At 43.1% G+C, this 14,934-nt stretch overlaps 1 protein-coding gene across 2 annotated transcripts in view; it reads left to right on the forward strand.

Annotated features, from left to right (window-relative positions):
- The window catches only part of UNC13D (unc-13 homolog D), a 162,921-nt gene that overhangs the window by 71,754 nt on the left and 76,233 nt on the right, over positions 1-14,934 (forward strand). For both annotated transcript variants that reach the window (XM_082271700.1, XM_082271701.1), the window contains exons 11-14: positions 2,341-2,445; positions 4,186-4,275; positions 8,763-8,866; positions 12,755-12,872. In XM_082271700.1, coding sequence (XP_082127826.1) covers positions 2,341-2,445; positions 4,186-4,275; positions 8,763-8,866; positions 12,755-12,872 — 417 coding nt within the window. The remainder of the gene's footprint in view (positions 1-2,340; positions 2,446-4,185; positions 4,276-8,762; positions 8,867-12,754; positions 12,873-14,934) is intronic.

The raw sequence follows: 14,934 nt of genomic DNA on the forward strand, positions 1-14,934 counted from the left end.
CGAACTAACTTATTAGGGTTAAAACAGGCATGGAGGAGGTGACATATTACCTCTCCTCTATCTGTCAACCATGCTTTGAAAAGCAATCTACAGTGCATCACTTTTCATGGGGGTTGCTGCCAATGTAAACAAGCTTTGAAGCAGGGGTATTACAGTAGACACTTGCAGTTTGAATCTCTGCTGGATACCACTAGAGAGGGGTTAAACACCCCCCTCTTCAGCTTGCAGCAGACCTCCTGAACAGGGGAAAATTTACAATCCGAACGGCGAACCCCATTGAAGTCTATAGGAGCCGAATAGGAAAAACAAAAAGTTCCCCTTTTGAAGGCTTATATGCAAGTAATTGGCCAAAAAGGGGTAGGGGGTCTGAGTACTGCCCTGGGGGACATGTATCATTGCAAAAAAATGTAAAAAAATATATTTTTTCAGCGATTTTAATGATGCCCTAAAGTGCAAAAAAAAAAATGAAAAATGTATTTAAATATAGTCTGTCTGTAAAGTGGCACATCTGTAGCATGCATAGAACATGTTGTAGCAAAAAATTACATGTCTAAAGAAAAAAAGGGGCAAATCACATTAAAACTGACTCGCGGTTGCAATTGCTGACACCCGGCTATTGAAAAGAGAAAAATGGTGTGGGGTCCCCGCCCCAGTCCATACCAGATCCTTCGGGTCTGATATGGAATTTAAAGGGAACTTCACACCAAAATTAGAAAAAAAAACGGCGTGGGGTCCCCCCAAAATCAATACCAGACCCTTATCCGAGCATGCAGCCTGGCAGATCAAGAAAGGGGGGGGGGACAAGCGAGCACCCCTCTCCTGAACCATACCAGGCCGTATGCCCTCAACATGGGGGGGCTCTGACCCCCCGCCCCAAAGCACCTTGTCTTCATGTTGATAGAGACAAGGGCCTTATCCCCACAACCGTAGCTGGTGGTTGTGTGGATCTGCGAGTGGGGGGCTTATCGGAATCTGGAAGCCCCCTTTAACAAGGAGGCCCCCCAGATCCTGCCCCCCCCCCCCATGTAAATGTAGTAGCCCTTCCCATGCACAAAAAAAGTGTAAAAAAAAAGTAATAACACAGAGACCGTTTTTGACAATTTCTTTAATAAAAAATAAATAAATAGTGTCCCTTTATATAAATCCATAGTTAATCACGCCGCCCGCCGCACCCGAAAAATTAAAAAAACAAAAACGCTCCTGCCGTATATGAAGGCTAACCGCCTACTGCAGGCTCCGCCGTTTGACAGTTCTTATAAAGGTAAGGGCGAGGGCCACCTGGCGACATCACGTGGTGGCACTGCCCCCCTTGGATTGTCACGGACCCCCTGCCGTTGTTGTTTTTTTTTTTTTATCAGCTGTCAGCGGGGAAACCCATCGACAGTTGATGAATCATCGGTTGTTAAGAACATCGTGGCTGGTTTCCCAGCCCCACTCCTTAACAGCCAGCTTATGCTGTGCCCTGTTTGGGCAAACCTTTGCTCAGTCAGGGTACAAAATGCACCGTGCAGCACGCAGTGCATTGCAGGGCATTCGGCTGGGCGAACACCCACCGAACACCCCGCAAATTCGGGTGTTGGACAAATCAGCCGAACACCAAATAATCGGCCCTAACCAATGCTGGGACCGAACCGTTTGCCCAACACTAGACACCACTTGTAAGATCTCTCCACTAGTTCACCCACTCCAGAGCAAGTATGTGCTATAGCCTTTCGTGTACACTTGATAGTAAAGTACCACTTTATGAAAATATAATTTCTTGATCTACTGAGTTATTTAATTAGGATAAATTTAAGGGTTAAATAGAAACACATTTTATTAAAACAGAAAATGTGTAATGTAATGTGTCTACCAAAATAAGCACCTGCGCCAATATAATTAGCTTATGATTTAAAATTGCTAGCCATTACCTTCTGTTTTTTTTTTTTTGGTTGTATTAGCAAGCACTGTCTAGTTTTTATACAGAAAATGTGTAATAGCTGCTGTATTTACACAGCAACTCTTTAGAAATCATGGGGCCCCGTACAGCCTTCCTGATGCCCTTTCTATGCTCCCACCTCTTGGGCCCCTCTGTTGACCTGATAGGACCCCATGGAAATCCCTTGTAAGCAAGTAGGAGTGGGGATGTAGTCTAGTAAAATTAATTTAATAATTTAGGCAGAAATGAACAATAAAGCTGCCTCGGGCCCCCCTGTTTAGCTGATGGGGTCTGGGCTCAGTACAACAGGACTGGTTGTACTGCCTTATCAGCAGCCCTACCCTTTGTCCTATGATTTATGTTTTTATGCTCACGTGTAATGTCTACAGTTGGTTAATACAGATGTCTTTATCCCTGCTTAGGATCTTAAATGTAAAGAGGACCGCTGGTACAATCTAGAACCCCGGACAGAGACTTATCCAGATAGAGGACGATGTCATCTACAATTTCTTTTAACACATAAGAAGGTGATAAAATATTTTCCACTCTGGCATCCTTCCTCTTTATGCAGCCTGTAGTATTTTTAAAAAAAAATTCTTGTTGACCAATGCTGTTTTTGTTTCAAAAATGAGGTGTGCTTTCCACTTACTAATTTAGGCAAGTTTCAGTATGAATTGTAGACCTACCCACAATTTAAGGGCTCTAGCCTAGGTGCAGAGGCCACCCTGCTGGTAGAAAACATAATGGATGGCCTAATTAGGTCTAATGGATGGCCACCAATGAATTTGAATAGTAGGGTTTGTCATTCAAACTAAGGCACATGAGAGCATGTCAAGGGTCAGTTAGCAAAACTCTGCAGCAGGAAATGCCTGTGACATTATCCAGGGGTAAGCTATTTTGGCCAGAGAGGGGGATCTTTGACAGTCTAACTTCAACAATCACCATAGCCTTTAACTAGAGAAGGCATCTTCCCTCCAACCTAAAGTTGTGATAAAAGGAGTTTTTTTGGGGGTACTATCTCTTATGCATAGTCCCAGGGTACAATGAATAATTTCCCGCTGTGGGAATCCTCTGTTATTTTTGCCTCCCAACCTTACACGGTACATCTTAATTTCTGACCATAATAGATAGATTTATTGCATAAAAACAATTTAAAACTCACAGGAAGGAGATAAAAAGGCAGCATAATAAAACAATCATCTGCATCACTTGGGGGAGGTCTTGGAGATGGAGAGGAGCAGCCACTGGTCCGGGCTGTGTCGGTGGTGTCAGTCACATCCTGGTTCCTGGGCTGTCTTCCAGCGTCCTATATAACATCCGGGGGCCTGAAGAAGGAGTACACATGCTCCGAACGCAAGCACCCCCCTGCTACCTCCGGATGTGGCGTAGGATGCTAGAAGACAGCCCAGGAACCAAGAAGTGCCGTCCACCACCGACACAGGCCAGTGGCTGCTCCTCTCCACCCCCAAGTCCTCCCCCGAGTGATGCAGATGATCGTTTTATTATGCTGGCTTTTTATCTCCTTCCTGTGAGTTTTAAATTGTTTTTATGCAATAAATCTACCTTTTAATCTGCACTGAGGTGGTGCTGCCCTCTTTTCCCTTCCCTGCCATCAGTTACAGCCTGGGGGTCAACAAAAATGTTCTGCATATTTGACTTCATGAGGGACTTCCATGGCTCTCCCATTCTGGTTGATTAAACTGGTAGGAATTAAAGCTTAAAATTTGTGCCCACAAAAACCTAGATATTATGACGTCATCCACCCGTTTCTCCACCTAAGCCAACCAGAGTAAGGCTTGTATTCACTGATAAAAATACAAGTCTTCTCCTGAATAGAGGAGAAGCACTCATCTAAAGTCCTTTATTCCATTACCAGTTTGCTGACTGGACTGTGAAAGAGCAATACCAGACTGAGGTCATCTCTCTGATCACACTATGCTTTCCTTCTGTACAATGTTCCTTATCTGTGTATTTGCATGCAGCACACCACACACCTGATTGGCTGTGACAGACAGGAAATTATCCTTTTCAGAAAGAGGTCAGCAATGGTGGTCTTCATACTTTCATAGGTTTCATTTAAAAAAAAATGGAAAAATTATCAGTATTTTTGTCTTTTAAAGTTTATAAAAACATTTAAATAATATCTATTATTATTTATTTAAATTTTTAATATTTTAAATAAGTATCAATGAAGAATGCACAGTCTCTTTTATTGCTCATGCTTTTTGCTTTCATTCAATTATTTGTCTTGATATTTGAATTTACAGAGAGCAACTATGCTGAGCAAAAACCCAAGCTACATCATCCACCGCCAGTTTTTACAGCAGTTTGTACGTCATGAGATCACGCAAAACCAGGTATACAATTTTTCATATGTTTAAAAAAGGCTTTAATTAGGTTGTATTCACACACACACATACATACACACACACACATACACACATACACACACACACATAAAAGGGGACATTTATCAAGCACAAGCAATTAGTGCCAAAATTAGTTGCAAATCATGTTGTCGTCTTCAGAAAAATCTCTGTGACAGGTTTACAGGTTTACAGACCTGTGCCTCTGTATTCCTATGCGGTCAAGTGTGACAGTTTGCAAATTCTGGACAGATTTATTACTGAATGTGAAACAAATTTTCATTTTAAACACACAAAATTAAAGTTGACCTTCAATCCCCTGTTAGATTTTAGGTCCTTGCACTCTTGTTAGGCTTTATTTAATTTTTTAACTTTTGTAAAAAAAAAACTCACAATACCACTGCTCCAGTTTAGCATTGCTTTGCCATGTAACAGAATTGACACAATACCGCTTACTGTATTCAAACAGGCAGAATTTTCTGCTTTAGGTTGCCGGGAATTATATTTTCTTAGTAATATTTCTAGTGCCAACCTTTGCTTGCTTAGTGTGTCATTTTTCTCTGTTTTAAATTTTGTCTAAACCCAAGAGCACAAATTATATTGCAGCTTACCTTAAAGTGAATGTACACCCGTCACCTGGGTACATATATCTGTAGTGTTTACTCATCTCTCTCCAAAGCTTTTAAAAGCCTCATACACACGCGTCGAAAATTGGCAGGGACCAATCTGCCGATTTTCGGCTTGTTAGTATGATGCTTCCGACAACCGACTCCGACTTTTCGGCCGAGAAAAATCTGGTGCGCAGACTATAAAATTTTTGTCTACCGTCAAAACACGGCCAATTTTCGTGCACTCAGTACAGATTTCGACAGGGAAAAATCGAATGAGCAAGTCTGGGCATGCTCAGTGAAGAAAGAACACAAAGAAAGCAAACCAACACATGACATCACTTCTGAAGTAGATTTTTGTTGGGCGAGAAAATTTGTTTACAGTCTAGGCACATTCCAACCAACAAAACACAACTCTGGACAAAAGACGGACGATCGGTCGGCCGATAATCGTTGCTTGTGTACGGGGCTTAAGTCCCCTGTCTTTCTGCTGCTCCGTTCCTCCATTATCAGCTTGATAACTTCTTACAAGTTCTCCGACACGAGAGATAAAAGCAGCTGAAAATTTGTGTCAAGGAAGGGACTTAGAGACAGATTAGCAGAGAGCTTTTCTATTCACAGCACAACTCTGCAAGTTTCTTCATTCCTCTGCCTATGTAGGGGGAGGGTGTGCATTTCCTCCAATCGGCTCACACACACAGCCTAGACTCCCTTCCCACTGCTAAAACAGGAAGAAAAAATTGTAACACGATGTGCACTTTCTAAAGAATATAGAAAGCTGAAGTCAGCAGATATACATGTAAAACGTATGTAGGGGGATTTGTCTCATCTCTGTGTATCATCTGAGGCTGTTCACTTTACTGGGTATATGTGAGGGTTACAACCACTTTAAGCATGGTAGTTGTCTCTTTTTCAGGCTTCATTTCTTTTTTTTTTCACTTGGTTATCCTACTATGGCTGCAGACAATTTTTGGAGGGTGTTGTGCTGTTGCTAGGAGTAATGTGGTGCACGTAACATGCACCTGTGGGCATGGTCAAAAATTGTGTGTAGCCATAAAGTGGGCTTGGTCAAAAAGTGGATGTTTCTTTATTGTGTAGGGCTTGGAGTGTGGCAGCTTTTCCCATTTGGATAAACAAAATAGGGCTAGGTCCTCCTAGGGCCAGAATTGATAATCCCCAACCAATGTTCAGGCCAGCAATGAAAATCCCTGCAAGTGGCAGGGCCACTAATAAAAAAAAAAAAAAAAACAGCAGCAATCCCCAGCATGTTCAGGGTTAGCAATAATCCCAGCACATTATTAAACCCCCAAGCATTTCACAATAAACCCCCAGCTCTGCACAATAATTAACCACCAAAACTGCATACTAATTAACTCCTAACATTGCAATCTAATTATCTCCTAACAATACACAATAATTATCCCCCAGCATTGCAAAATAACTCAACTCCTGCCACTGCACAACAATCAACTCCCAACACTACACAACATTGTACAATAGGTAACCCCCAACATTGTACAAAAATTAACCCCCAGCACTGCACAAAAATTAACCCCCTGAAAATCAGCAGTTAGTGTGCCCCCCTCACTGTGAAATTTGAAACATACGGTATTGTGTGAAGAGGTTAGTACTATGTAGCGTGTAGAGTGTGGAGGTGTATGGAGTATGTACAACATTAGTTGCTTAGTGTGGCGCCATACATTGGTGGCCAATGCTTAGTGTGCCTGTCAGGAACCATGAATCAGACTGAGACAGAAAATGCAGTAAAATCACACCTTTAATGTAATGGTAAAAAATGTTACAGAACAATAAACCTTGTCAAAACATAAGCCAGGGGTCGGAAGCCAAAACGGGAAGTCAGACGAGCCAGTGATCAGGAAATCGGTGTAGTCAGAGGCAGAGGAACAGGATCAGGAACCAGAAGGGACGGCAGCCAGGCAAAGTCCTTCACAGAACACAGCAAAAAAACTCCAGATATGTTGACAAGGCGAAGGCAGGAAAGGAATGAACAAGGCAGCTTAAATAGTCAGAAGGGGCTCGCTGTAGGCGGGACTGAGTAGCAGATAATGATAACCAGGTGAGCCACTGTGGAAACAATAGGTGCTGACAATTAACTGATAGCTGAACAGCCTGAGCACAGAGAAGAGAGCTGCTGTGAGCCCAGCCCTGACAGTGATACCTAAAATTGTCGGTCAAAACATAGTGTACCCCTTTACAATGTTGGTCGTGCTCAGTGTGTTCCTTATATTAGTGGCCAGTGCTCAGTGTAACTCTTAACATTTGTGGTCAGAATTTTGCACCTTTACAATGATGATCAGTGTGTTCCCCTTACATTGGTGGTTAGGGTGCTTCCCTTACAATGGGAATCAGTGTGTTACAAATATATTGGTGGATTGTGCGCTTCCCTTACATTGGGCATCAGTGTACTCCCCTTAAAATGGTGATCAGGGTGCACCCCTTACAATGGTGGCCAGTGTGCTTCCTTTACAATGGGAGTCAGCGTGCACTTCTTACATTGGTGGTTAGTATGCTCCCCTTGCATCAGTTGTCAGTGTGCTTCCCTCACAATGGTAGTCTGTGTGACACCGCTAATTTTCACCCTGGCTGCCCTTCTCTTTGCAATCAGCAGTATATCTACCAGCAGACAAGCAGGCAAGCAGAGATCCTGGAAACTGGATTGGGGTGTTATAGGGGTTCTTGGGGGTACTTCAGCCCACCCATGCCCCCCTTGTGGTGCCTCTGACTGTTAAGGTGTTAGGACTACTGAACACCCCCTTATTGTCTCCATAACATAGTGGAGGCACAAAGAAATTAAGAAAAGCAGGAAGAACAGCACAGCAGGCAGAAGGGAGGCACAAAAAAACCCAGACCTAGGGGGAGAGAGAACGTAAAGGATAGGGGAGATTTTAAAGTTGGGTTTCAGTCAGTTTTCCACAGCCTAGAAACATCTGCTGTTTGCTAACTCTAGATGTCTGACTGGATCTTGTTACGCTCACTGCTCCAGGCCCCCTGCTGGCCTCGGAACGCTCACAGCGTGTGTCTCCAGGCGGCGCTCCTGCGTCTCGGCGTGTGCGTCCCCGCTCTCTAGGGCGCACACGCACCGGGACTCTTAGATCTAAAGGACCAGTGCACAGGTGATTGGTGCCTGGTCCAAACTGGTTATTAAGGGTTAAGGTTTGTGAAAGGCAGTGCTGACTTAATTAGGCTTCACCTGTGCACTGCTCATTAATACCTTCTCCTCACACAGCTTCCTCCCAGATCTTTGTGCCTTGTGCCTCTGTGAAAGCGTTCCCTTCTGTGTTTGTTTGCTTTGCCTGTTGCCAAATCCTTGCTACCGACATCTCGCCTTTGAACCTCTGCCGCCTGCCCTGACCTCTGCTACGTCCGACTACGCTCTTGCCTACTCCCTGTGTACCACGCCATATCAGCTGCCAGAGAGATTGAGTTGTTACTAGGGGACACGACCTGGTAGTTACCGCCGCAGCAAATCCATCCTGCCTTGCGGCGGGCTCTGGTGAAGACCAGTAACTGCTTAGAACCGGTCCTCTAGTACAACCCGCGCCATCGCCTCTGGTCCAGAGGATCCACTACCAGTCCTGCCGGTTCGTGACAGATCTCATTGAAAAAGAAGCAAAGCTTTCAGTCCCTGTGTTGTAAACTTTAAAAATGAATATTCCTACAATGCTTATAGATACAGATATGAATGAATGTTTGTTTTCATGTCTTGTTCAGAATATGTAAACACTTTAGTGTGCATGATCTTTGTCTAGGTTCACTTTAAAATAATCTTTTGGGTTTTTCTTTGTTTTAAATATTTAATTATGCCCTTTGTATAGCATAACCTGTCATCTGTCCTCTTTCATACATCAGGCTTCTGGCTCCACATGGAATGGGGAAATTGGTCCTCACGGTACCACAATACTCTACCTACACGCTGCACAAAAAGACCTGTCGGAATTTCACCAGGGACTTGCGTAAGTTTTATCTCCATTATATTTCCTTTGGTTACATAGAATCCATAAAGCAGGCATGTAAGCAAAGAAACATGGAGGCTGCCATTGCTCATGTCCATGGGCTCATCTTCTGAAAATACCTCTTGCCTTCAATTCATTGGCTGAAATAAGCATGCAACAAGTCAGAATTCTTGATGTGCATACACAAAAAAGTGCTGAAGCCAGTGAATCCTTTATTTTTTTAAATGTTAAATCATGTAGAAAAGCCCTAATGGTCCCTTAGGTTTACCTCATGAAAGTCCAGCTACCATTACAGAAGTATGTTTTGTAAATAAAACAGTTATGCTTTGATGTATTCTTACACTGTTTTGATAAACCAATGCATGTCTATATAGACCCAGCATATTGGCAAAATCAGATTAATCAAAGCTACGATTTCTTGCCCATAATTAAGATAGGTTCACATCGCTGCACCTCAACTCATTTCACTTTAGTAAATCAAGTTAAAAAACTCAGCTTCAAACAAATAATAAGTGTAGAACCCTCAGTATACTGAGTAGGAACATTTAGTTGGGCTCCTCTGTAGGCAGAGGAGCTGGGATTACTTTTTGTGTGTTAGCTTGTAGAGCTCCAAAGACTGGTTTTCTTTTACCTCCCCCTGACTTCTGTAACTTGCTAGAAAGTTCTGGAACTTAGAGAGTGAGGAATAGAGTCTAATGCTGGTCATACACTATATGAAAAATCAGCCGAAATTTGGTCATTTGGACAGTTCCTTCGTTTTTGGCCAGTTAATGGGCCCTATTCGGTTGTGACGTTTTTGAGCCGAAAAAACAAAGGACAAGTTTGGAAATTTTCTGCCGAACGAACGATAAATGAAAAGGTTAATGTGTTTCTTGTCCAAACTGTTTGCACTAGGTATATGTGAACAACCTAACAAAAAAAAGGATTCATATATGTCTATTGAAGGATTTATCGGTCATTACATGATGGCACGATCGTTTGCTCTGACGGTTGGGTTTTTTTGTTTTTCGAAAATGAGTTAGAATGATTTTTTGTATAGTGTATGGCCAGCATAAGCCTAAATATTTAAGGAGTCTCCTCCAATCCCTAGGTAAGGCCCAGTAGGTGGGGAGACAGGTCATAAATGTTCTGGAGCCTGGCCATGTGAGAGCAGGGTCCAGTTGCCTGGAGGGGACCCCTGTGCTGGGGGGCTCTGTCCCTGGGCAAAAGGAAGAAGTTAGTGGAAGAGAGCAAGAGAGCAGAAGATTCAAATTCCTTTCCAGCCTCAGCTAGGTTTAACTGAGGCACCTTGGCAGTTAGGAGCTTGGCCTGTTCAGCAGGAAGCCTGTTCAGCAACTATCTGGACTTCAGGATTAACTCAAGAGGAACTGAGTGAGTAGCCTTTATTCTTCACACCACTCAGCGTGGATAGAGGAGGGATAGCAAAGGAAAGCATACTTTGCTTTGTCCTTGACTAAGGGGCAGCTTAGTGAAAGTTCACCACCAAGAAAGCCACCCTACCCTACACCTCTAGCTGGGGATTCAAGAGCAGCCAGGTGCATTTGCATTTCTCTACGAAGTAGTGCCTGTATTCATGTATTCAGCTTTTGGAACTTTTGCTATCTGTTTTGCAGTACCATTAATCCTATGGCAGGACAGCTTTGCAACGTTAACTCCTAGCAGAAAGTTAGCAAAGCCTCTAGTTGTTTTCAAGTTCTACAGTTCTGGGCATCCCATGTTTCCACTCCCCATCCAAGTTTAAACCCCCTAAATAAACAAAAAACAAAGCAAACATCCCCTGGACTGTTTCTTGAGTCTGCATGAAAGCTGCAAAAATTCCTGTTGTCTGGCCTTGTGCGTAACGAAGGATGCGAAAATTCAGCAGCCCTTGCAGGGGTAACGGTACATAAGAATTCTTACTTAAAAGTGCATCCAATATTTGATACTTCTAGTCACATGACTAAAATGAAAGATCCTATTAACAGGTACAATTACAGTTTAAAAAAAAAATAATTTACAAATACAAAACACGTTTGTCCAATTTAAGCCTGCAAAAAAAAAAACTGTTAATTTATTAAAACGGAATACCAAGAAAAGCCTCGTATGCCTCTAAAACACAATTCCAAAATTATTTAGGTAGCAAAAATAGTCATAAAGTTATTGTCATATTAATGCATATCCTTCTGCATTTAGGCTTCAATGACCTCTGATCATTAGATGTTATATCTGTTCCCTTTCATTACTATCATCTCTGTTATCACTATTATAACTATTACAGGTGCATCTCATAAAATTTGAATATCATCAAAAAGTTAATTATTTCAATAATTCAATTCAAAAAGTGAAACTCCTATAATTTATATAGAGGCGTTACACACAGAGTGATATATTTCAAGCATTTCTTTCTTTTATTTTGATGATTATGGCTTACAGCTAGTGAAAACCCAACATTCAGTATCTCAGGAAATTTGAATATTCCATAAGACCAATAAAAAAAAGGTATTAAAGGTAGAAATGTTGGCTTACTGAAAAGTTTGTCTATGTACAGTATAGTATGCACGCAATACTTGGTCAGGGCTCCTTTTGCATGAATTACAGCATCAATGCGGCGTGGCATGGAGGCGATCAGCCTGTGGCACTGCTAAGGTGATATGGAAGATCAGGTTCCTTTGATAACGGCCTTCAGCTCGTCTGCATTGTTGGGTCTGGTATCTCTCATCTTCCTCTTCACAATACCCTACAGATTTTCTATGGGGTTTAGGTCAGGCGAGTTTCCTGGCTAATCAAGCACAGTGATACCATGATCATTAAACCAGGTATTGGTAATTTTGGCAGTGTGGGCAGGTTCCAAGTCCTGCTGGGAAATAAAGTCAGCATCTCCATAAAGCTGCTCAGCAGAGGGAAGCATAAAGTACTCTAGAATTTCCTGGTAGAGGGCTGCGCTGACTTTGGACTTGATAAAGCACAGTGGACCAACACCAGCAGATGACATGGCTCCTCAAATCATCACTGACTGTGGAAACTTCACACTGGACCTCATGCAACTTGGATTCTGTACCTCTCCACTCTTCCTCCAGACTCTGGGACCTTGATTTCCAAATGAAACGCAACATTTTCTACAGTCCATGATGGTTTGGGGAGCCATGTCATCTCCTGGTGTTTGTCCACTGTGTTTTATCAAGTCAAAAGTCACCGCAGCTCTCTACCAGGAAATTGTAGAGCACTTCATGCTTCCCTCTGCTGTCCAGCTTTATGGAGATGCTGATTTCATTTTCCAGCAGGACTTGGCACCGCCCACACTGCCAAAAGTATCAACACCTGGTTTAATGAGCATGGTATCACTGTGCTTAATTGGCCAGCAAACTAGCCTGACCTAAACCCCATAGAGAATCCGTGGGGTATTGTCAAGAAGAGGAGACACCAGATCCAACAATGCAAATGAGCTGAAGGCCATTACCAAAGCAACCTGGGCTTCCATAACACCTCAGCAGTTCCACAGTCTGATCGCCTCCATGCCACACCACATTGATGCAGTAATTCATGCAAAAGGAGCCCCGACCAAGTATTGAGTGCATACTATACTGTACATATACTGTAGATGGACATACATTTCAGTAGCCAACATTTCTTTATAAAAAAATCTCTCTTTTTTTTTTTTTTTATTGGTCTTATGTACTATTCTAATTTTCTGAGCTTCTGAATTTCAGGTTTTCACTAGCTGTAAGCCATAATCATCAAAATTAAAAGAAATAAATGCTTGAAATATATCACTCTGTGTGTAACACATCTATATAAAATATATGAATTTCACTTTTTGAATTGAATTACTGAAAAAAAAATTACTTTGATGATATTCTAATTTTTTTGAGATGCACCTGCATTAATATTTACTGATCTTTCTCCTTCCAGGCAGTGGCTTGCATATAGTAAATTGTACCAGAGTCTGGAATTCAGCAGTAGCTGCTTGCTGCACCACATAACAAGTATTGAGTATTTATGGGTCCAAGGACGACTGCAAGATGAACTGGTAATGCCTTTATTGTTCTATTGCACTTTATCCTCTGTGTTCTAAATAAGTTATATTTGCAAAAAAAAAAAAAATCTTCTGCCTTTAGAACCACTTTAAAGTGAAATTCAACCTAAAAGCAAACATGCATTATATTGCAGCTTACCAATTCTTACATGTGCTGGCTGTATTTGTTTTCTTTCCCTTATTTTCAGCTGGTTATTTGGCTAAAAAATCTGTTTTTCAAAAGAACAAGCTGTCTTGCAAAAGTAGCTATGACAGGGATGAGACAAACCATTTACCACTGACAGGGGTTCTTACAATATCAGACTTTTTTCATTTATGTAAAACCTTTTTCTCAAAAGCAATAAAAACACTGTTGCTGTAACTACTTAAAAGTGTTAACTAGATTTTGGCTTCAGTATGTTAGTATATCTAGATCTGCTACCACATCAAACACTCCACTCCCCCCAGACTGACAACGATGCTGTCCAAAGGTGCCCCTGTGCTCCTTCATCCAGAGTGGAGGCACTCTATTACAGGTGGTGCGTTATGGGCCAGATTAACCGGTAAAAACAGAGGAAAAAAGCCTACAAAAAAGAAAACTAGTGCAGCCACCACATCTAATGATTGGTAAACTGTAATATATCAAATTGTTGGTTTTGGGTTTAAAACCGCTTTAACCACATCCATACCGGCGCATAGTAATATGACGCCGGCAGGATGGCTTTACCGTTCCGGGCGGCCGTCATATGACGTCCGCCCGCTCTAGCTGCTACTGCGCGCCCCCGGGGGCGCGCATCGCAGCGATCAGGGATGAGGCTCGTCCCTCGGACATAGCCCATCCCTGATCAAGGTAAACAGCCAATAGAAATTGGCTGTTTACCATGTGATCGGCTGTGTCAATCACAGCCGATCACATGAGCGGCTCCAGCACGAGCCGCTCGTTCTCTCTGCCATGCGCGCCCCCGGGGGCGCACAGAGCAGCGATCGGGGACGAGGCTCGTCCCTCGGACAGAGTCGATCCCCGATCTAGGTAAAGAGCCAATGAAATTGGCTCTTTACCACGTGACCGGCTGTTTCCAATCACAGCCGGTCACAAATGTCAACAGAGAACACGGTAACTAGCTGTCACTGTGTTCTCCTCCTCACACACTGATCCTGTGTGAGGAGGAGATTGTGGTAACAGTTAGTTACCAACTACAGTGCACCCTAAACACACTGATTGCCCCCCCCCCAATAAAGAGCACCTGTCACTAGCCCATCAAAGTATGTGCCATGTGTAAGTATGTGCCATGTGACAGTACCCGAGTACCTGTCACTAGCCCATCAGGTACTCTGATGACAGGTACTCGGGTACTCTGATGGGCTGATGACAGGTACTCGGGTACTCTGATGACAGGTACTCGGGTACTCTGATGACAGGTACTCGGGTACTCTGATGACGGGTACTCGGGTACTCTGATGACAGGTACTCGGGTACTCTGATTACGGGTACGCAGGTACTCTGATGACGGGTACGCAGGTACTCTGATGACGGGTACTCGGGTACTCTGATGACGGGTACTCGGGTACTCTGATGACGGATACTCGGGTACTCTGATGTCAACGGAGTACCCGTCATCAGAGTACCTGAGTACCTGTCACCTACCCATCAGAGTACCCGAGTACCTGTCACCTACCCATCAGAGTACCCGAGTACCTTCCACCTGCTCATCAGAGTACCTGACGCCTGAAGTACCCGAGTACTTGCCGCCTGCTCATCAGTACCCATCACTACTCATCAGTACTCATCAGTACCTATCACGTATCAGTACTGATCATCAGTACCCATCAGTACAGTATCACCTATCAGTACTACTCATCAGTACCTATCACCTGCCCATCAGAGTACCCGAGTACCTGTCACCTGCCTATCGGAGTACCCGAGTACCTGCCACCTGCTCATCAGTACCAGAGTACCTGTCACCTGCCCAACAAAGTACCCGAGTACCTGTCACCCTTCATACAGCCACCATGTCCAAGTCCAAAAAGGTTTATATACGTCCTCCGTTTAAACCTAAATACCGGTGTTATGGCAGCA

Source organism: Pelophylax lessonae (genome assembly GCF_965119305.1).
Source record: "Pelophylax lessonae genome assembly, chromosome: 11".
Classification (NCBI taxonomy): domain Eukaryota; kingdom Metazoa; phylum Chordata; class Amphibia; order Anura; family Ranidae; genus Pelophylax; species Pelophylax lessonae.